The sequence below is a fragment of the Festucalex cinctus genome, chromosome 9 (assembly GCF_051991245.1).
Source record: "Festucalex cinctus isolate MCC-2025b chromosome 9, RoL_Fcin_1.0, whole genome shotgun sequence".
Lineage (NCBI taxonomy): Eukaryota > Metazoa > Chordata > Actinopteri > Syngnathiformes > Syngnathidae > Festucalex > Festucalex cinctus.
The window spans coordinates 13,166,888-13,188,680 of record NC_135419.1 but is presented as its reverse complement, the minus strand read 5'-3'; the positions used below and the strand labels follow the sequence as shown (position 1 = coordinate 13,188,680).

At 40.3% G+C, this 21,793-nt stretch overlaps 2 protein-coding genes across 2 annotated transcripts in view; one reads left to right on the top strand and one right to left on the bottom strand.

Annotated features, from left to right (window-relative positions):
- ergic1 (endoplasmic reticulum-golgi intermediate compartment 1) overlaps positions 1-21,793 on the top strand; it is a 105,130-nt gene that overhangs the window by 4,767 nt on the left and 78,570 nt on the right. Inside the window, exon 2 of the mRNA XM_077531824.1 lies at positions 6,854-6,978. The gene's annotated coding sequence lies outside the window, so the exon portion shown is untranslated. The remainder of the gene's footprint in view (positions 1-6,853; positions 6,979-21,793) is intronic.
- On the bottom strand, positions 658-17,076 carry LOC144025601 (melatonin receptor type 1C-like). The gene is made up of 2 exons (XM_077531822.1): positions 16,456-17,076; positions 658-3,042 (listed from the first exon to the last, which is right to left on the bottom strand). The coding sequence occupies exons 1-2, from the start codon at positions 16,646-16,648 to the stop codon at positions 2,177-2,179; spliced, it is 1,059 nt and encodes a 352-aa protein (XP_077387948.1). The 5' UTR covers positions 16,649-17,076; the 3' UTR covers positions 658-2,176.

The following is a 21,793-nucleotide window of genomic DNA, read 5'->3' as shown; positions in this document are numbered from 1 at the left end:
TTTTGGTGTGGTACAGCCGAGGCCGTCATCCTGACTCCAAAGTTTGTACGCACAGGTTTAAGCCATATTGTTGCTCTGCGAAGTGACAGCATCTGCACCCAAAACATCGTTTGAGTCACGTCGGCATTATCCTACACATCTACAAACATCCTCGGTTTGATTTTAGTCACAGCTTATTCGAGCTTAGTGGTAGAAAAACGGAGCTGATGGTAAAACGTGCTGAGAATATTAAGTTGCAAAATGGAAATGAGTCATTCATGTAATATTTCAAGAAATCTTTGGGAGTTTCTGTGAGGTGAACCGCAGATAAGATTGTTGGGAAGTTATGCATTACCACGTAATCACACCACTGACTCCCTGATGCATATCATGCCTCTTTGCCTGACTTTTAATAAGCATGAATGTATGATTTGTCTTAGCATCTGCTCTTTCCTTTGGTATTGGAGGCAAAACCCTGAGAAATTTTCACCGTAAAATAAAAAGCTGCAGCAATTGAAGTAATACATTTAAGAAATACACTTTTTAATGGATCAGTTCAATAGTATCAAAGCTATTATTAATGAAGTCCACATTCTTAGTGAAAAAAGGCTTGTGATTTGACATCTATATGCATAGATGATGAAATAGTACAGCAGTATAACATTCAGTAATTTCACATCCATCGTTTAATATTCTCGGCCACGACATTCCAAGTATGTGTGTAATCTTTGGGATCTGAGCTGTGTTGAATGAATCCCACATTGGATAGATAAAAGGTGAAGAAAAGCGCCTCTTATTTATCACTAATGCTGTATCTCAACATCAAAACACACACTTATTCTCTTTCTTTATTTGTTGACATGCTCATGTGAGTCAGGAGCACACGTGACGTGGCGATGGGCTTTTTGGGTCTCTTGGGCCTCTTTGGGTAATCTGATGCTTCTTTTTTTTTTTGGTGGGGTGAAGAATGGCAAAAGGAGCTGGACTGTAACTTCTGATATAAACGCACCATTGGTAATGTTATGTCTTGGTTCACATACTGTAGCACATAGGTCTCAAACTCAGGTTCATGAGGACGGGAGTCCTGCATGTTTTAAGGCCTAGAATACACCAATCCGACGTCGGCCAAAAGTGACTGACGCCTACCCCGTGTGGCGTCGGCCAAGACATCGGCACGTCGCGTAGAAAAATGACGTAAATACACACCGCACCGACTATTACGTAGCTTAAGCGCATAAGCGAGAAGTAATTCCCCTCCATACCATCGGCGGCGGTAGTCATTTTTCCTAAAGGCAACTGGAAACCTCTTCACAGGGGCGGGATATAAAAACGTAAACACTGCATACCAGTTACTTTTTCTCTCATGATGTCCTCCCATGTGAATGAAACCCTCCGGCTTTTTGCACAGTATCGTATATAAAAGTAAATCCTAAGTGCTATAGCCAGTCGTGTTCCCATGTCATGCCATAGTTTGGCTTTCATACCTTTTGTTGGCATACCCTTTCACAGCAATATCATACAATGCCGGTCTTTCTTGAACTAAAGAGACAAAGTCATCTTTCCGATCTTCTGTCCAGACAGACATCCATCCATTCATTTTCTCGACCACTTATTCCTCACAAGGGTCGTGAGGGGTGCTGGAGCCTATCTCAGCTGGCTTCAGGCAGTAAGCGGGGTACACCCTGAACTGGTTGCTAGGGCACACAGACGAACAACCATCCACACTCACAAGCACACCTAGGGACAATTCGGGGCGCCCAATTAACCTGCCATGCATGTCTATGGAATGTGGGAGGAGACCGGAGTGCCCGGAGAAGACCCACGCAGGCACGGGGAGAACATGCAAACTCCACCCAGGAAGGCCGGAGGCTGGACTCGAACCCGTATATACCCCGTAGACCTGAATCAAGATCTTTATCAGGTTCCCGCAGAGCTTGCTGATGAGCAGAACCTCTAAAACCTCTAAAACATGCAGGACTGTGGCCATCAAGGTCCAGAGTTTGAGACCCATGCTGTCGAGGTATGGATTGATTCACACTCAATGACCAAAAATCCAGGGAGGAATCTGCCTTTTGCTCGCCTGTTGTGACCGTGAACAGGATAAGTTCCAGAGAAAATGAATGGGGGAGACTACTGCCATGTCTAAAGGCACTGGTTGAACACAAGATTCTCGATTTTCCTCAGAATAACACTTCTGCTATAAATTTATCTCTGCTACATTATTGTTTGTTACAGCAGCTGAGGGTTTACTCTTGAGGCCTTCTGTGGCACATCTGGATGTTTCCACCAGGAGCAAACGTGGGACGCACACAGCAAGGAGAATGGTCTTGTATTCTTTTCGAAAGTTTTGGTTGAGTAGTCCATATATGATGGCATTGAGGCAGCTGTTGAAGTACGCCATGAAGTAGCTGGTGACAAAGAGCCACTGTGGTATGATGGGCGCGACTTTCGCCGGGTTTATTGCCACCGCCAAGCCGATGAAGTTCAATGGCGCCCAACAAACGGCAAACAACACAAACACCATGAACATAGTCAGGAAGTTCCTCACGTCACTTGGTTTTAGCTTGGCTCTTTGCTCTGGTTTCACCCGGTGCTTCACTTGGATCACCCGGACCCATATCCTCAAGTAGCAGTAGGACACCACCAGCAGTGGGATCAGGAAGTGGATGACCACCACTGAGATGGTGTAGTATGAGCTAACAGTCTGGGCAAAAGTGCAGGAGTATATTCGAGGATCGTACTGCAGCGAGCCCACAAAGAAGTTGGGCACCGTAGCGATGGCGGTGAAAGCCCAAGTCAGTCCCAGGTAGCAGCAGGTGTTCCTCAGGCTGAACACGCGGTCGTATTGCAGGCTGTGGCAGATGTAGCAGTAGCGGTTGATAGCGATAGCCATGATGTTGAAGATGGAGCCGATGACGCTGATGCCCATGATGAAGCCGCTCGCCTGGCAGTGCAGGTCCCCCATGGTCCAGTCATCGTGGAAGATGGCCATCAGGACCAGGGGGTAGGGGTACAACGCCACCACAAGGTCCGCAACCGACAGACTCACCACAAAGATGTTGCCTGGAGAAACAGAGGATGCTTAATACAACAGAGCAAAAATAACCACAGCAGACAGATTCCCTCAAACTGTGACTCTGGAAGTCTAACTGTGACTGCCTCTCATACAAGAGAATCTATTATGCCCTCTGAGACTTGTTTTGCCCAATAATTGTGCTAAAACGATTGTAGCCTTGACTGATCCTTAAAATTCAGACAACAAATATCTTTCATGAAACATCCATGAACTACCGGAAGTGCGTAAGAACAGACAGACCTGATCCCCTGAGGAGTGAAACTGCAAACAAGTACCACCTTGACTTTAATCTGAGGCTTCTTTGACAAATCATTGCTTTGCTCGTTGTGCTTTGTCAATACCGTATTGTGTCTTCACTTCTTACTAAAAGCTCGTCTTGAATTCTCTTATTATAAACTTCGGGAAATGTCTGACAGTCATGGTTGCCCGGGGATGAATTCTCCAAAAAAAGTGGTTACACACTCTCAGGCTTGTTTTTAACAAAGCATTGGTTTAAAAAAAAAAAAAAAAAGAAGATGAAAGACAAGGATGATAGTCGTGGTCCATCACAAGGTTTCTTAATTCCGGAGTAAAAACCACCTAACAAGAAAAAACTGATATCATTCAAACATTTTTTGGAAATAATGTTATATGCGACATCACTAGTCTGAACATGACATTTTGTTTAATACATTTGTGGAATATGAGTTATGTGGCAAAATCCAGCCATCTTTATCCATATCAGGGGGCGGCCATTTTGCCCCTTGCTGTTGACTGAAGATGACATCACAGCTGCTAAGGGCTCAGGCAACGACCAATCACCGCTCACCTGTTTTCTGAAGCTGGGCTGTGATTGGTTGTTACCTTAAGCCCTGAACAACTGTGATGTCATTTTCACTTGACAGCAAGAGACAAAATGGCCACCTTCTGATAAGAACGGCTAGATTTTGCTGCTCAACTCACATTCCACTTACGCAATATAACCAAAATAATGTATTTAGTGGGGCTGCACAGAACATATTGTCAAGAAATTTTTTGGATTGTCTTCCCCTTCAATAACATTGTTTCTCACAAACACATGGTTTGTTTGGCCATTTTTTCAAACCATTGCCTTAAAAATGGTATTTCTAGTTCATCAAAACACTTTCTGATTCCATAAAAAGAAGTTTCCTGAAGACGTGTTCATGGGCTGCTGTGGATGAACTTTACATTCAATTCAAGGCCCACCTTGTGAAGATCACATTTTGCAACAAGAAACCAATCGGGCATTTTCAAGTAATAAAAATCACATCCTCAGAGGCACATTGCCTTCAGATTGTGTAAAGTTAAATGAGGGGCAAAATAGCAGTTTAAAGACCAAGTCGGGAATTTGATTAGGATCGCAAATAGCTGGTCTTGACGAAAGTCTTTCCTTCCCTGCTTTGATATGAACTTGATTTCATATGAGAAGAAAAACTTGTGTTTTGCATTTGAAGAGGGAAGAGGGACAATTCCTAGGATGTATTTTGCATAATTTGAACTGCCTATGGCCAGTAGTAGTGGTTTGCAAGTCTGTCTCACAGTTCTACTGTCCAAGTTCAAATCTTGGCTCTGACCTTCCTGGGAGGATAAAACATTTTCTTTGTGGATAAACTGTCGTAAACGGCAAACTTTAGGAGTTGGATGCTGTGGGCCTCACTTGGCCCCAATGCAAGCAGGAACATGTAAATGAATACCTCGAGCAGTGTTGAATAGAGACAAGTATGTAATGTAAATGCATGTTTTTAATGCAGATATTTAATTGGATTTAGTGCAGTGTACCTAATTCAGTGGTGTGCGTGTGTACACACAATCATATAAACAATACCAGAAATGCAAATTAGCATTTGCTAATGTAGATTGTATATATATATATATATATTTTTTTTCTTCTCACATTTATCTGTGCGGAAATAGCTTTGGAAGACTGACAGGCAGACACACGAACATAAACACATAAATATGGATTGTGATTTTAATGTTGTCGTGCGTGTTATTATCCTGTCCTCCTCAGGTCAAAGCTGGAGGTTGTGTGACACTGGATCATCTCAGAGGGCATGAATCATAGAAAATGACGTCTGATGTTGTTACGGTGCAGCTGTTACTGGGCCAGGAAGATAAAATATAAATCGAATTGTAATGTTGTGTCAGATTGTATATCAGATAAGGGAGATCATGTACTGTGGAGTCTCAATTCAATCTAGAGCACATGAACAGTTAAAAAATGCACAAGTAGCCACTCTTATAAAAAAAAAAAAAAAAAAAAAAAGTTTAACATAGTCACTGTCCACCTGCTTTGCAAATAATCTCGATCAATTTTTAAATAAATTAAGTAGTTTCATGTCCAAATGTTAATGAAACATTAAGTCAGACAAAAGGAATTTGAAAACAAGCATTAATTTGTAGATAGTGTGTGATTTAATTCACATCATGACGGATTGCCAAGGCTTGTTAAGATCCCTTCACCCTTTATTAATCCGTCTTTTGCTTTATCTATGTACTTTAAGAGCTACTGTGATTGGCTGGCAACCAGCCCAGGGTGTCCCCCGCCTACTGCGCAAAGCTAGCTGAAATAGGCTCCAGCACCCCCCGCGACCCTTGTGAGGAATAAGCAATCAAGAAAATGTATGGATGGATTTATGAGCTAATTCAGTGGCATTCTCAATGGTGGTGCACCAACCACTGAAATAGGAATGATGCCAAGAAAACTACAGTAGGCCTACATACTTTTCTTCTGGCAGTTTTTCTTTTACATTGAATATCTCTGTGCTAAACCATCACACACAAAATGTGTTGTTACATCTCTAGAAAGGTGGGAGATAAATATTGTTTCCTCTAAAACTTGTGTACAGTCAGTGGCAGGTTGCCAGTAAAAATGTTCCATACATACGGTAGGCCTACTAGTTAATAAGTGCTGTTTCATTGATCTGTGTTGTTTGACTAGTGACTGATATTTCTGGTTGGGCATGAAAATCTTTACGCACTGACAAGTGTTAAAATTTAGGCAACTCGGGCTATACACACGTAGCGCTTCCGTGTTCGGTGTTTAGTTCAGAATCAAGCTCATCAATGTCCACTCGAATTCTGCTGGAATTAGCTAAATTTACTGTAGCGTAATTAGAGCTTCACGTTCTCATTGTCCCACTACAATTTTTTGAAGGTAAGCTTGCTAACTTTGGCTGCTACTGTAGCTTACTCTATGCTAGCTAAAGCTAATACTATTTGTTGATACTTCTCTCGTCACAATTCCTCTTATTCAAGTTCATTAATCACCAAATACGTTAAATATGACTAAAATGTTAGCTCTTATAGTCTGGCTCTATGTGTGTATTGTTTTGAAACACAAACATTTTTATTTAGTTGTTCTTGTTGAACAACGTATAAGCTAGCGGCTAGCAGATGGAGACCTTTTTTTTTTTTAAGGTTCATAATATGCTTATTTTAATACTGGAAGCGCCTTCTAAATGTTTCATTAAGGGTAAATTAAAAGAGTAGAAATGATTTTCATGAATTCCAATGAACATAATTGAATGTTTTAATTGGCCTCATTTGTCCCTATTAAAAATGAAATGAAATGAAATTTGTCTCTTAATAATTTTTTCTTTTACCATTAGAATCTCCCCACTGGTGGCCCTTTTTCAGGTATTAGCAGAGCATCAAAAAACAGCCCAGGCCGTCGCTCAGCCTTGTTAAAATAAAAATAAACGAATTTGTTCTTCCTTCTTGAGTCAGCTCACTGGGCAATCCTGTCAGTTTGCATTTGTGCCGCTCAACTCGCTTTGCGCATTTGTCATTGTGCAGGGGTTTGAATTCTGGCTGACATGCTGCAGCACAGTGTTAGCGTCTGCACTGACCGGGCGGGCCGGGCTACAGCCTGAACTCTGGCCGGTTCAACCGTCTCCCCTCCTTATTGTCAAGAGGATGAGGTAAGAACTGAAACACAGCTGGGAAAATAGCGAAATTCATTTGCACACGACTTCCATCACTGTTCTTGAAAAGACTGCCTGTGTAGTAATTCAACTTGTAAACAGTTTTGTCACCATCATCATTTGACAATGACGTGTAAGAGGAACGGACTGTGATAGACCAGCTTCTCATGTTGTGCTAGCACGAGAGCTAATGTACAAATATAAGGAGTCACTTAAGATCTTGTAAACAACGTTAATAAATATCCCATCTATAGTGCGTTTATGTCTCCCCTTCACTCACTCACTGGAAAAACACCAGACAAAACAGACTGAGCAGGAGCATGACATGTATAATACAGCATAGCAACAGGGTACGCTAATGTTAGCATGTGTCCTCGCTTTTGTCATTTCTAGCCGTGGCATTCTCAATGTTACAATGTTGCGGTGATGATGAATTTGCTCCATCAATGAGAGGCACTCCACACTTTGAAATCGAGATGACTAGGTACTGAAAATAGCACCTACTCTCGTACTCCAGTGTGGAAACTCGCTCGTAAACAATGAAGCTAAAAGAAATTAGGTAACATGAGAAGAAAATGGGGATTTAGTTGCATACAACACATACTGTGAATTGATTTCTAATATACAGTATATGGGTTGTGCCTTCTGTCAGGAACATCTTAAAAAATGTTGGAATAATCTAAACAAAAAAGGCCTCAAGTGATTTTTTTTTTTTTTCCCAATCAGCTTTTTACATTCCCTTGTGTCCTTACCACCAGTTTCTTGTTATGTAATAAGTCGGTGTGTACATCGTCTCCTGTCTTTGTTCATTCCTTGAAGCAAATGTTGTGTATTTGCATGTTGACTGTGCTTCTAGCTTCGGATTTTGCCCTTTTGTATTTTTATTCTTATAAAGGTTTTGACCGCCGCATGATCCTCATCCGCCACAGGAGCTCGTCACAAACAATATTTCTAAATATGCATATATAAGGGGGGGGGGAAAAACACAGCAGTGAGCTATATGTCTGCGTGATATATTTGTCAGTATCGTCCAAAAGGGCTGCAACACTTTCAGGAATATAACCTGACTCATTCGCTCCTTTCTAGCCTACAAGCTTGCATATAAAAATAGATTCCATATGTTGGCATATTAATGGCACATTGTGCGATCCGAGCAAAATCGAAAGACAGACACAGCAAAAACAAAGACTCAATTCACACCAATGGGGAAGGATAAACATACTGCGAGACAACTTGCATGGCTGCACATGATTCTTCAGCTTCTCTGGTTTTATATTCGCCCTCAGTCTCACCTCACACCTAACCTAAGAGCGCCGTAAAGCATTCTTTTTATACGACTGAATGCCAGCAACACCTTACTGTTACCTCCCTGCAGACCATATTGAGTATGAATGTATCCCATGCTAGCTGCACAAAATTCATCGTATTGCATCACAAATGACCTAATAAAATATTACAATGCCACCTCCAAAATAATGATCAGCCCTTACATGGGGTGTTAAAAGGACGTGAGTATGGCACAGGTGTTGAAATACTACTTAAATCATTGCCTGTGCAGCTAATAACATTTTTCTGATGGCTTCAAAAGTCATCAATTATTTACGATGGGAGAAATTTATTTTCCAAACCAGCTCCATATTTTATAGGAGCTAGACATTCATTTTCACAGATTAATGTATAGCAGTGACGGAATGTAGGCAACTAATGCGAATACTACAATGGAAATTTGGGCGTATTCAGAGTCAAGATATTACAGTAGTGTTAACTCGGTTCATGTACAGTAAATGTGATCCACCCTACCAGTTACTGTATGTGGATGAAAAGAGAATACAGCATAATGAGATTGCCTTTTTCTTTACTGATGTGATTTAATCTGATTATTCTAACGTCCTCCATGCTTACCACATTAGAAATAAATAAAACGTCATCTTTTTTTTTTTTTTTTTAGCTGCCTGGAAATTATGACATATTTAATGTGGCGTCTTAAGTGATATTCCCCAAGGAGCCGTCCTGTCAATTTAAGATGTCCGGCCTGGTTTGACTCAGTCAGTCCAATGACTCAATTAACCCCCTGCGCTCCTCAAACCCTCCGGGACACCCCAGTTTTGAGGTTTTATTAGTGACAACAGCATATGAGCTGTATTATGAGTTCATTTTTTCTTTTATATTATTTTTTAAAAAGTCCCTCCCCAAATTTACATGAAGTGCCTGACGTGGAGGTTCAAGCACAAGTCATTCTTTCCACCATCTGTTCCCTCTGCCCCTCTCTGGGCTCTTTTTGTGAGTGTATTTTTAGTTTGTTTAACCCCACTGGGACATCGTTGTGTTAACACCCCACTGTGGCAATGCCACAGTGTCACGTGCCCCCCTATGAACAGTCACTTTGTAGATCCTCTCCCATTTCGGCCCTTTCGAACGCCCGAGAGCTGAACAATTAATCAAATTTCATATCGACGTCTCATTGCAATAAACTGCCAATTGGAAATGATCATTTTTGGTCAGTCAGTGGGCTTTATTTTTTGCATACTTATGTTTTTTTTGTTTTTTTTTCTTTCTTTCTTTCTTTCTTTCTTTCTTTCTTTCTTTCTTTCTTTCTTTCTTTCTTTCTTTCTTTCTTTCTTTCTTTCTTTCATGTCGAGATAAGTTCAGAGCTTTAGAAATACAGAACGTTTAAACGACTGAAAGTCAAACTCCTGGCCTGCAGGCTGAATTGTTTTGATACATGGCATGGGTCTGGCCTGCACAACAAACGAACAAAAACAATTGCTAACAGAAGGGATCCATTTATAAAGAAAATGACATTGTTATTAGACTTGGACTCAGGCATAGAGTGCTTCCCGAATGCTGCCAGAGACTAGAGTGTCATCAATAGCACTGACATTTTAACTAAAAGTTCCAGATTCACCGCCTCTGAGAGTAGCAATAATACGCCATGTCTTTACAAAATAACACTTTAAGGAGGCATGACAGGTCAGTCATTTGATCCCATGTCACGCCGCAGTATCTCTTCAAATGGGAAAATGTTAATCCAAAGTTTGCTTTGAGTTTTGGTCCCCTGTTCAATTAAGTTAGACATGCCTCAAATACACATTTTGCATGTTCTCCTCGTGATTGTGTTGTCATATTCCAAAAACATGCATGTTAGTTTCACTCTACTGAACATAAAGAGAGAGAGAGAGTAGGATTCATCTGGAAAGCTGGAGCTTAAAGAGAAAGCTTTTTGCAATGGTGCAATCCGGAGCTAAAACAAAAATATTACGCAGATTTACATTGACACTAAAAGAATGAGGTGGACAAGGAGTTTAGGAGAACAATTTTGAGAGTAGATTTACAGTATTCCACATACAGACTCAAATAGTGTGCAAAAAATGAGAAAGAATCTTCCCTTGAGGGAAAACCCAACACTGTGATTTGTGTTTCATAATAAAACTTAGCAACTAAAATAGTATTGGAAAGAAAGAAAAATAGCACCTTCTACTGCACTGAATGTGGATCAAAATGTGCCTGTTGGCTTTCAGTTTCAGACTTTGAACAAGACACCAACATTACCACCAATCTGCTACAACTCAACCTGACCCAAATTAACCCCAAACTTCAAATATTAGATCCAGTTCTGTTGTTCCTCTGTCCTGTGCTCATCTGGAGCCAGACACGTTTTTGTGTCTCATCATTTACTGCAACAACCATTACATGCACACACCCGAACTTTTTAGAGTCTTTATTTACCCACAGGACTCAAACTCCAGTCCATGAGGACTGAGTACCGCCTGTTTAGATCAGGCTTCCCCAATCCTGCTCCTCGAGGGCCGGAGTCTTGCAGGTATTTGATGTTTCCGTCAAGTTCAGAATCGTCATCACTCATCAGGCTTCTGCAGAACTTGCTAATGAACTGATGATATGGATCAGGTGTGTTGGAGGATGGAAATATCTAAAACTTTCAGGATTCAGACCCTAGCGGACCAGTAGTTTCAAAGGTGGCAAACCCAGGTCCAGAATGTAAAAACGCTGCCACAGTTTGGCTTTAGCCACTGGTGCTTCTATTTAACCAGCAGGTAAGTGCTCGTTTGCCTGCCAGTTGCGAAACTGTGGCAGGGTTTTTACTTTCGGAACCTGTTTTTTCCACCTCTGAAACCACAGGTATCAAATTCTTTGGTCATTGAGGGCCAGAGTCCTACAGGTTTTAGATGTTTCTCTCCTCCAACACACCTGATACAAATGACCAGCCCATCAGCAAGTTCTGCGGAATCCTTATAATGATCCTAATCTTGACAAAAACATCTAAAACCTGCAGGACTCTGGACCTCGAAGACCGGTGTTTGATACCCTTGGTTTCAGAGGTGTCAAAACCAGGTCCAGAAATAGTTTGGCAACCGGCTGGTAAACGAGCTCTTCTCTGCCGGTTGAGAAGAAGCACAAGTGGCAGAGTTTTTACTTCCTGGGCCTGGATTTGCCACAGGTTACACAACAGAAAAACTCAAGCTTCCAAGAGTCCAAACCGTTTTTTTGTTATGAGGTGACAGTACTAAACAATTGTCTGTGTAATGGACTGCTGTATAACAACTCGAAAAACAGCCAGCTCTTAAGAGGAGATGAACTAAACACAGAAGAGAACTTGTACAGCTTTGTTCCTCGACTTTGCTTTTCTTTAAGGAAATCTGTACAATTAAACATTCATATGAAAAAGCCGACGCTATAAATAGGTTCTTAAGAACAGAGCAGAGATTGTTGAGACACTGACAGTACTACAAATTACATTCACTTCAGAGAAGGAAAGTAAAAGAAAGGACAGAGAGCACCCAGGAGTGAGTATGGAGACTTTCACACATGCCAACTAAATGAGAAAACTGTAAACTACCATGACTGCGCGCATCAGTCAGTCCTCCTTGTTTTGGTGTACAGTGTCCATGTGCAACAGATGATTCCAGCCCACCCGTGCGCATGCAAGACTTCTCAACGGGGCTTTTTACCCACGGCGCTCTTGTTTGAGACCAGCCAACCGTGTGATTTTTTTTGCAAAATCGATAATCAAATTGTCCTCCTTGGTGCGACGTTTCTTGCCAACTCGCTTTTGGCACGTGAATATAGGAGAACATCTTACGTAATATGTTTGAAACTGTAAAAGCTCATTATTCCAAGCACTCTCTGACCTAACATACCGCCGCCTGGTTCTCATGTCCTCATTAGCATCACTGTGTGAACATGACTCTTGGTTATTGGCTTCTCGCAAGACTTTACAACCTTCACGTAGAGGGCATGGCACAAATAGCCTTTTAAATGCAGAACATTTAAAAGCAACATATTGACAAATAAGTGCAACAAAAGAAATGTATAAAAACCCTGTGTGGAAATTGCTTGTTTTTTGGTTTCCTCTAAGTACTCTGGCTTGGGTAATTGAAGACTTTAAATTGGTCAACAGTATAAAGTTGCATTGGTTGTTAGCAGAGGTGGGCATTCCGTCAATATTGACGGAAGGTCCGTCAATGACGGACACCCATTTTATTAACGATTGCCAATTGACGGGAAACTTCGAAAAACTTTTTTCGTCTGTCAATGTAACATTCAATCCACCAATGAATCTGTTAATCCGTCAATGACGGATGTCTCGTTTTGCTGACGGATTGACGGAGCATTGATGGATGCCCACTTGGAATGACGGAAACATTGACGGACGCTCATTTTGTTGAGCAATCGACGAATGACTGATTAATGATTACAGTGCGGTTCGGCGTCAAATATTGACGGAAGAATGTCCCGACTGTTGCAGATTGTCGAATGATGGACGCTCAAAATTCATTGACACGCCCACCTCTGGTTGTTAGTTTATACGAGGTCTGCGATTGGCTGTGACCCATTCAAGTTCCATTAAGGGGTCAACTGGAAATGGCCCATGGCACCCCAACACTAATAACAACAAGCAGGGTAACCCCTACATAGTTTTTGATATTTGGATTCATCCAGGTCATTTCATTCTGGACTAGTGCTCTCTTTGTCTTTGAAGATGTTTGACTTCTCGTCCAAGTAGGCTTTATCAATTCATGAAATTCCTAGGCAGAGAATATCAGGTTTTGTCGTGTTCTCCGTTACTTTCTCCTGCACAGTTTTGCCGTCATGTGCTGCAGCGTTTTGACTGTGGCATTTTATCGAGTGAAGATTATTGGGATTTTGCTGTTGGGCTTTCACCATTGTCTGCCGCGAGGGGATTTGATCCTGTGGGGAGCCTTGTGATATAGATCTGGCATCGAACGTATCGACGACGCCCGGCATTAAAATGAAGTGAAGGGAAGTGAGAAAGAGGACTCACTCCAATCTTCAAGATGACAACGTTATCCCCCACGGAGTGTTTATCAGAGGCTACGTCAGGAATTTGGGAGTAGAAAGAATGATGTAGCCGTCCAACTATGAGTAATTAATTACTCTGGGGTGCTGATTTTGTTTGCTAACTCGTATCAACAACTCCTGAGAATATAAGACATCCCTTGGCAAATTATTTTGCCTCGATATATTAAGATGCAAGTGCACTTCACAACATCCGGCCACCATCAGTTCACATTCGTCTCCTTGCAATAGAAGGATGATATCAGTCATGGAGCAAAACCACTGCTGTCCTTTCATTGGTACACTCGTCCATTTTCCATACTCGTTATCCTGTTTGTAAGGTTGCTGTGAGCTAGTTGACTTTGGGGTGACAATCTGGATTGGCAACCATTCTGGATTGGTCGAAAGAGAATGAGCCATTAAGAATGAATTGGAATTTGTCTCCTTTTTGTGGAATTGACTATTTATGTAGCTGATGCAGCAATTGCTAGCAGCTATGTCCCATGGAAAAAGCACATGAATCTGGCTTAACTGACACCATGAAAGTAACATAACACTGACCTGAACTGAACTGTCCTGCTCCGTGTAAACTAGGCTAAGTGTTCTGTTCTGCATAATAAGTCACAGCCTTGCTTTGTTTTGATAATACCCGTCGATGGAAACTAAAAGTTTTTGTTTGTTCCAAATCATCACTCTACTTTGACCATCAATAGCAGGATGAAAACATACTGTCACTGACTTTCCTTGCCAAAGAATTTAATGTTTTTTTTTTTTTTTGGAGAGCCCAGCAACTAATATCCTAAAAGCCACCATGGCAGGACTTTGTGGCCAATCGAGACAAAGGGTCATTCGTAGAACTGCATTTTTTTTAGAAGTAAAAAACAAAAAAGTGACGAATAAACATCTTGCTCACCTTCACGCTGCTCCTAGAACCCCTCAAGTGTATGACAACATGATATGATATCGTGTGAAGTGACGCAACAGTCCCTCACCTTGGCAACTCGTTAGCCACTACAGGTTCTAATACAAAGAAGGATGTGATTTATCAGGGATGGTGGACCAAGGATAAAAGCCAAATAGAGGGAAGGGGGTGTTATTATTTATGGAGAGATGTGACAGAAAACGGGCAAGGCTGCAGAAACTCCGTCACACCTAAAGGAACTCACTTTAGATAACAGCCTGTCAAGCGCAGGATTGGCTGCGACTTCAAAGTCATATTATGAGCTTTTTAATCGAGGATTTTTGGTGCAACTGACCTGCTTGCCGCAAGCGTTTAAGAGTTGTTGGACCCTTCTGAAGGTGACAGTTTTAACTTATGATATTGTAATCTCGCAATCGTATCGATGACATCACACAAGTCTGCTACAGGAGCTGAAGTTTGAATATAAACAAACAACTGCATACTTTTTAACAGCCGTTATTTTGTTAGTTGGTGTTTAACATACATACAGAAAGAATGGTTAAATCTTCATTTCCCTTTTACTTTCGATTCTCCCTCATATTACTATACTTCCATTCATCCAGTTTTAGCGCAGGCTCTCGCGTCCCTTTCCATATGTCCTCTGGAATTTATTCCTCATGCACCAAAGGGATGCATGCCACTCAGCTCCAGATTGGGGCTTAGGCATCATAGACAAACGACAAAAGTCACCAAAACACTTTTGAAAGTACAAAAAAAAAAGTTAACCCAATTGTTGGCGTCAAGCTGCCGATTTACAGGCAGAGGTCGCATTTGTAAGTTAGTTTTTTCTTTCCATAAATTATCATAATGTATCTAACTTAATAACCTCTATATTTCAGTGATTAAAAAAAAAAATACAGTAATATCATTAAAATATTAAAGGCCCAGTCTGCCAGTTTCACTCTGGAAAAGGCACTTTTTAAATACAGGATTTAAGCAAACAAACTACTTCTCAATTTACAGATCAGGGCTTGTCTTCATTTCTGGTGGTGATTTTGTCCTAAAGCCCCCCCCCCCCAGCCTGTATTTTGCTATTTAGTGTTTGTTTCGTAAACAGCGGGACGTTTCTGTGGAAAGACAGTGTTTACAACCCTCCAGCCTATCGCAGAGCGGGGGGTTATTTTTTTCACTCACTCACTCACTCACATGTGTGAATGAGTGAGTGAAAAAAAAATCCGTGCGTGCTTTCAAATTGCCGCGAGAGTGACGTCACGCAGCCGGCAAATTCGCCCGGCCCCGTTTGCGACACGCCACCCCCCGCTCTGTGATCTAATCTGTAAATTGAGAAGTAGTTTGATTGCTTAAATCCTGTACAGTGTTCCCTCGTTTTCCGCTGGGGTTAGGTTCCAAAAAATACCCACAATAAATGAAATCCGTGAAGTAGTTAGCTTTATGTTTTGCAACTCTTATAAATGTTTTAAGGCTCTAAAATCCCCGACTGCACAATTTATACACTTTTCTCATTGAGGCATTTACATGTTCTCACATTTCTCTCTTGTTCAAACATTGACAATGTTCAAACCTTCATAAATTTTGTAAAATGGGTATATTACTGTAAAAAAATATGCAAAATTGCACTTAAAAAAAAATCTGCGATACAGCGAGACCGCGAAAAGTGAACCGCGTTATAGCGAGGGAAGACTGTATTTAAAAAGTACCTTTTCCAGAGTGAAACCGGCAGACTGGGCCTTCAAGGAATCATTATTGTAGATAATTCACCCCACCAAAATTTCTAGAGTTTTTCCATGAATTTCGTTCCAGTGATTTACTATAGCGCTTATTAATCCTAGCAGATGAGCAGCCAATCACGGGGCACATCAACCAAGCATTCAAACACATACTTCCATGCTCGTATGGGCATTTCGAAATCTTCGATGAACCCAACATTAATGCTTTTAGAATGTGGCAGTAAGCCGGAGTACCTGGAGAAGAAAGCCCAAGCAAGCACGGGAGATCAGATCATGCAGATTTATGTGAGATTTGAACCCAGAACCTTAGAACTCTGAGGCAGGCGTACTGACCCACAGGCGACTGTTACAAACTATTCCTGCAAATAATTGGAAATCCATGGAAAGAATTTGGTCTCCAAATCTTACATTTAGGGTTCAAGACAGTACTGGGGGAAAAGAAAAACAAACACAAATGGGATGGTGTAGATTATGTAACTCCCCACTCAATGTTTATTTCAACTTTCTCACCTGCATTCCGAAGCTTTTTATTCCTATACACGGACAAGATAACGAGCACGTTGCCCAGGATGTCGACCACGATAGTAAAGATCAGCACGCTGGCCAGCGCAGTGGACAGTCCGGCAGATGCGCTCAGCCCCGCGCCGCTCTCATTCCGGGACAAGCAAGTGGAGCCGTTCAGCTCCCTCGCCTCCAAATCCATCTCCCCTCAGGGCACGGCGACCATGGTGGAAGTCTTGCTTCCTCTTTTGGGTGCCGTTTTTAAATCTAGACTTAACCGAAGGGAGCCTGGAACTCCCTGGTGGTCCGAATCCAAAAGCACGCTCCGACGTGTGTGGTGTTGGAGCAGCAGTACTGACAATTCGACGCCATTCAGGGAAAGAAGTTGGCAGGCGAAGTGTCAACGAAGGTCCTCCAAGTCTACGGTGCTACTTAGAGGGGCCATGCATGCATGTGAGACCTCCGGTGCGCATTGGGAGCTTCATCACTCATGCACACGCAGCCCCGAGTCCCGTGTTGGCTTTTTTTCCCCCCTGCCATCTATATAAAGACTGCACTTGTGTTCACTGTTTACGCTCTCCAAGGCAGATGACTTGTGAGCGCCTTTCATTAGAAGCGTGCGCGTGTGTGGCGCGCTTTGCGTCCCGATTGGGACTCTCAGTCGTCGTCACTATACCCCCCCCCCCCCCCCCCCGCCACTCCCCCAAATCAGCTCAAAATCCGATATAAGTGTGTCGTTTAAAACCATTTAGAGATGATTGATCTCCACATGGGACGAGCAAATGGCGCCTTCGTGTGTCCACAAGAGATTCTTACAACTATCTCCCTTCCAAAATGAAGAAACGATTGCCTGAAAACGACGTGGTTTAAAGCTTTCATCAATAAATACATCAAATTTTGTTTTTAGTTTAGTTTTTAGCAAATGTATTGACATATTACATCCTGCAAAGTCAATTTATAACAAAGCCCATATTTTTAGTTCACCTTAAGTGTTGTCTTTGTAGCTGTAAGTGGCAAAGGTAATGTGTAATGTGAAGGAAATATACACATTTTATTCACAGTTACATGGCCAGATTTATTAATGCTCTCTCAGTGATAACCAATGTACTAAGAGTTTGAAATAATGTTCTAAAGGCATCTGAAATTTTTACACCACTTAGGCTATACATAAAAAAGACTTAGCTTTCCAAGTACCACCATGACCAATTAGCAGTAGGCTATTATGTTCATTAAAAACAAGAAACTGATATGTATCTATATTACAGTATTTTAAGCCCCATTAAGGTCATGCTAAGTTTAAATTTTAATGCTTAGATAAACATATTTTTAAAAACCTGCTCAATTCATCAGTCAAAATATGTTCATGAAAGAAAAAAAAAATGTTCTTAACTCATTCACTCCCAGTCATTTTCACAGAAGCAATCCCGTTCGCTCCCAGCTATTTTACTGAATTTTGACTGATTTTGCAAGGCCCACAGAATATTGTGTTCTATTTCTATAAAGGCATGGAACCTATCAAAAGAAAGATTAAAGTCTTCTTTCATCAGGAAAAAAAAGTATGTTTCTATCTGTTTCCGTTTTGCAGCAATTAGCATTAGAAGAGAGCTAAGTTTAATCAGTTTTCACAAATCTATTTAAAATTCTAAGTAATTTAGCTTTTTTTCTAGATGGCCCTGGTTGATCTCATTTGCTCTGCTGCCACCTGCTGGCCGTTTGTGTAATAACTACCATTTCTGCAACCATTCTTTGCAGTTGAGAGGCTGCATCAAAGCCTTCTGTATCCTCTAGCATAAAAAAACAAAATAACGTATAAATACGTCTTTGGGACACTTAAAACATTAAAAAAACAAAAAACTAAAACGTATTTACACGTTATTGGGAGCAAATGAGTTTTAATTAGCTAAAAAAAAAGTTCAAACAGTTACATAGTGTACTGTACATGAAAAGTAAACAACTGGATTTTTAAAAGCGTAAACAAGCTTTTTGCATAGCAAACTTCATTCTCATATTTTATACTGTGTTTCATGTTGTACATCAGGGGTCACCAACTCCGGTCCTCCAGGGCCTTTATCCTACATGTTTTCGATGTTGTTCTCCTCCAACACAACTTATCTAAAAGATCAACTCATCAGCAAGTTATCTAATAGCTTGATAACGATCCTGATCATTTGAATCAGGTGTGTCAGAGGAAGGAAGCACCTAAAACATGCAGGATAGGGGCCAGTGATTCTTTCACATACCTCAGCAAACACTGAGAATACCTTTTCTAGGTCATGAAGTTACCAGGATTCTCTGATTGCGTCTCCTTAAATAGAGCAGAAGACATCGAAACACCAAATTAATTCAAAGAGCATTCTGAATGTTTGTTTATTCTACAAATCAAAATAATAATGAAAGTAGGCCTAAATGATGTCATTAACGTCAAAATAATTTGTCGCCAAAACACTCCATTTAATTCCAGTCCTAAAACAGAAACACCAATAATGAAACGCTTACCATTTCTGGTCCATTAAGGAAGTTCAGTGATGTGTTTATTAAGAACAAAATATATCTGTTTAGTTTTAGTTTTTGGAGGGGTGACAGCACTTAGCTATTATGTTGAAAGCTTTTCAATCATCGCAGCTTCCAAGGGCAAAAGATTTCTTCCAACTACACGTTATAGTTCAGCCATCCAGGGTGCCATACATATTCTTCTTTCTCTTTGCTTTTTTTTTCATTTCATAACAATGAATAAATAAAAACAATAAAAATATTTAATAGCTCAGATGAATCCATTTGCACACTATTGCTAACAAAAACTGCAGCACCTAATACATAAGGGTCTCTGCTGTATCGTAGCCTAAACAAATTTCCTGTCCAATTTTTATAACTTTTCATATTTCATTTATTATAGTACTATAATAACCTCAATTGCAGCTTCCACAATTTTACGAGGTAGCCCTTGGTGACCACATGAGTATATAAAGATAATTTGAGCAAATATGTTATTTGTATCAAATGAGTAGCCCTTGGTATTAATTGGCACACAAGACGTAGCAGATAACCAAATGCACTTAAGCTAGTGGGATTGATAAGAAGAGTGAACATGTTAATTTGAGCATGGGAAACTTGTCTTTCACTGGAAAAACAGCCTCCAAAATTTTGTCCCAGGAAAAAAGGAGACAGACTAGAGTGCGTGCTAGCTCTAATAAAGACCTCTTTATTTTGAAAAGCCTGAAGACAAAGAAAGCGCCATATCTGTTTTATCTCCCACCAATCGACTCATAAGGCACTACTGTTGAAAGGCGCACCAGGATTTCATGGATCTTAAACAAGAATTTAGCCTCACAATGCGGTTATTGAGGTCATAGTAATTTCTTTTGAAACTTCCAAACATCCTCCTTGATTTGAAAAATGTGCAGTCATAAACATGGATGGGCAAACAAGCAAACAATGCATAATCCGTAAAAAAAGCATTAAGCATGAATTGACACGGATCACATTGAAGCACAAGTCTAGAAGTGAATGATTTCCGATTGTTATGGTACCCTAGCCCTTCAATCCTATATGCAAAACTTAAAAAGTACCCCCAAATGGGCAAAATGATAGATAACCCAACACTGGGTCCAAGAAGGCCTCAGCCAATGCTGGGTTATTTATATTCCCAGTGCATTAGGTTCAGGATTTGATCCAGTATGCTGGCTCATGTGCATTACCATTCAAGGATGGCACAAAACTGCTGAAGCACAAGCCAAAATTAAGTTCAAAAACTCATTTTCTACACCCCCCCCCACCACCACACAAATGTCATTTAAAATCTGCAAAAACAAAATTATTAGGCGAGTGCCATCTAGTGGTCAATGGTGATACGACAACTTTAGGCACCGGGCCATCAAATAATTGACACACACAATTGAATTATTATTACTATTATTATTATTATTATTATTATTATTATTATTATTATTATTATTATTATTAGGGATGCACAATAATATCGGTGTCCGATAATTATCGACCAATTTGATGTCAAACAGATAAACCAGATAATAAAGAAATCCAGCAATAATTATAGACATGCCACGTTGGTCCATCTGTTGTGGTTGTGGTTCATATCAATAAAATTCAGCTTCGTATTGGTTGAAAATAACATTATCGTGCATTCTTATTATTTATTATTATGATTATTATTTTATTATTTATTTATTTTTTTAGTAAATCTAAAAAAAAATGTTGTAAACCTCTAATATGCAGTTTCCACAAAAAAATGGTGTTAAAAAAAAAATAATAATACATACATATAAATATTGAAAAAAAATCGCCAATTATAAAGGGACTAATTTGCTGAACTTGTGAATGAAGGAAAATACAATAAATAGTTTTAAGTGGAAAAAATTGTTTTGGTCTGAAGAGACTCACATCGAAGTAAACAAAGTTTCATAATTCTTTCTCAGTCGAGTTACAGGAACTTTTTTTTTTTTTTTTGTAACCAAGCTGTTATTTCAGTAGGTGATAGTGGACAGGTTGACGATGGTGATTTTTTTGTAGAAATGCAGCACCTACTTAAGTCCATGGAAGGGAAAGTAAAGATGATGAAAAGTAGGATATCTAGTAGCACCCCTTGGGGAAAACCTCGGAAGAGGTGCTCGTGGGTTATTTGCAGTTGTTGACGTCCTTGTTTGTCGGAGAAGCAGGATTTCAATCATAAGAGTGCAGAGCAGGTGATTTAAAAAAATATGTTTGTGACCTAAATCACCAGACTCACATGCTATTTTATATATTGTACATTCTAAATATGCAAGAAAAAAAAAATAACACACACACAGGTTTAAAAAGAAAAAATGTTATTCCAGCAGTGTTCAGCATGAGCGTGACCATAACAAAACCATTTTTTTTCTTACCTGCTTGCGGCTGAATTGCTCATAAATGGAGTCACGCAAAAGTGCATTCTTCCATTTGTAGTCTTCATCCAACTCTTGCTTCATCTTTAATTCACAGTCAGAGTCATCCCTGACAATTATTAATCAGTCTGCAAGCTGCTGTTTTCCCGACACAGCATGCATCGCTGCACACTGCTTTTTGCACAGACAAAAAAAAAAAAAAAAGTAAAACACCTTTGATTGAGCAACACCCACACACAACACCAATTTATTTATGTTGTGTCTCTGGAAAGAAGAAGAATGACAGATAAAAGAAATTATTGTATCACACTTGAAAAACGTTTGACTGCATGGTGCGTTATGAATATTATAAACACATCAGTGGAAAGTTTGTTGGCGGTGCTCAAGTCAACACATCAAGTTACCAGAAAGAGACCTGTTCTCATTTTCATCAACATTTGACTTAGATCAGTCTGAGTCAAAATAAC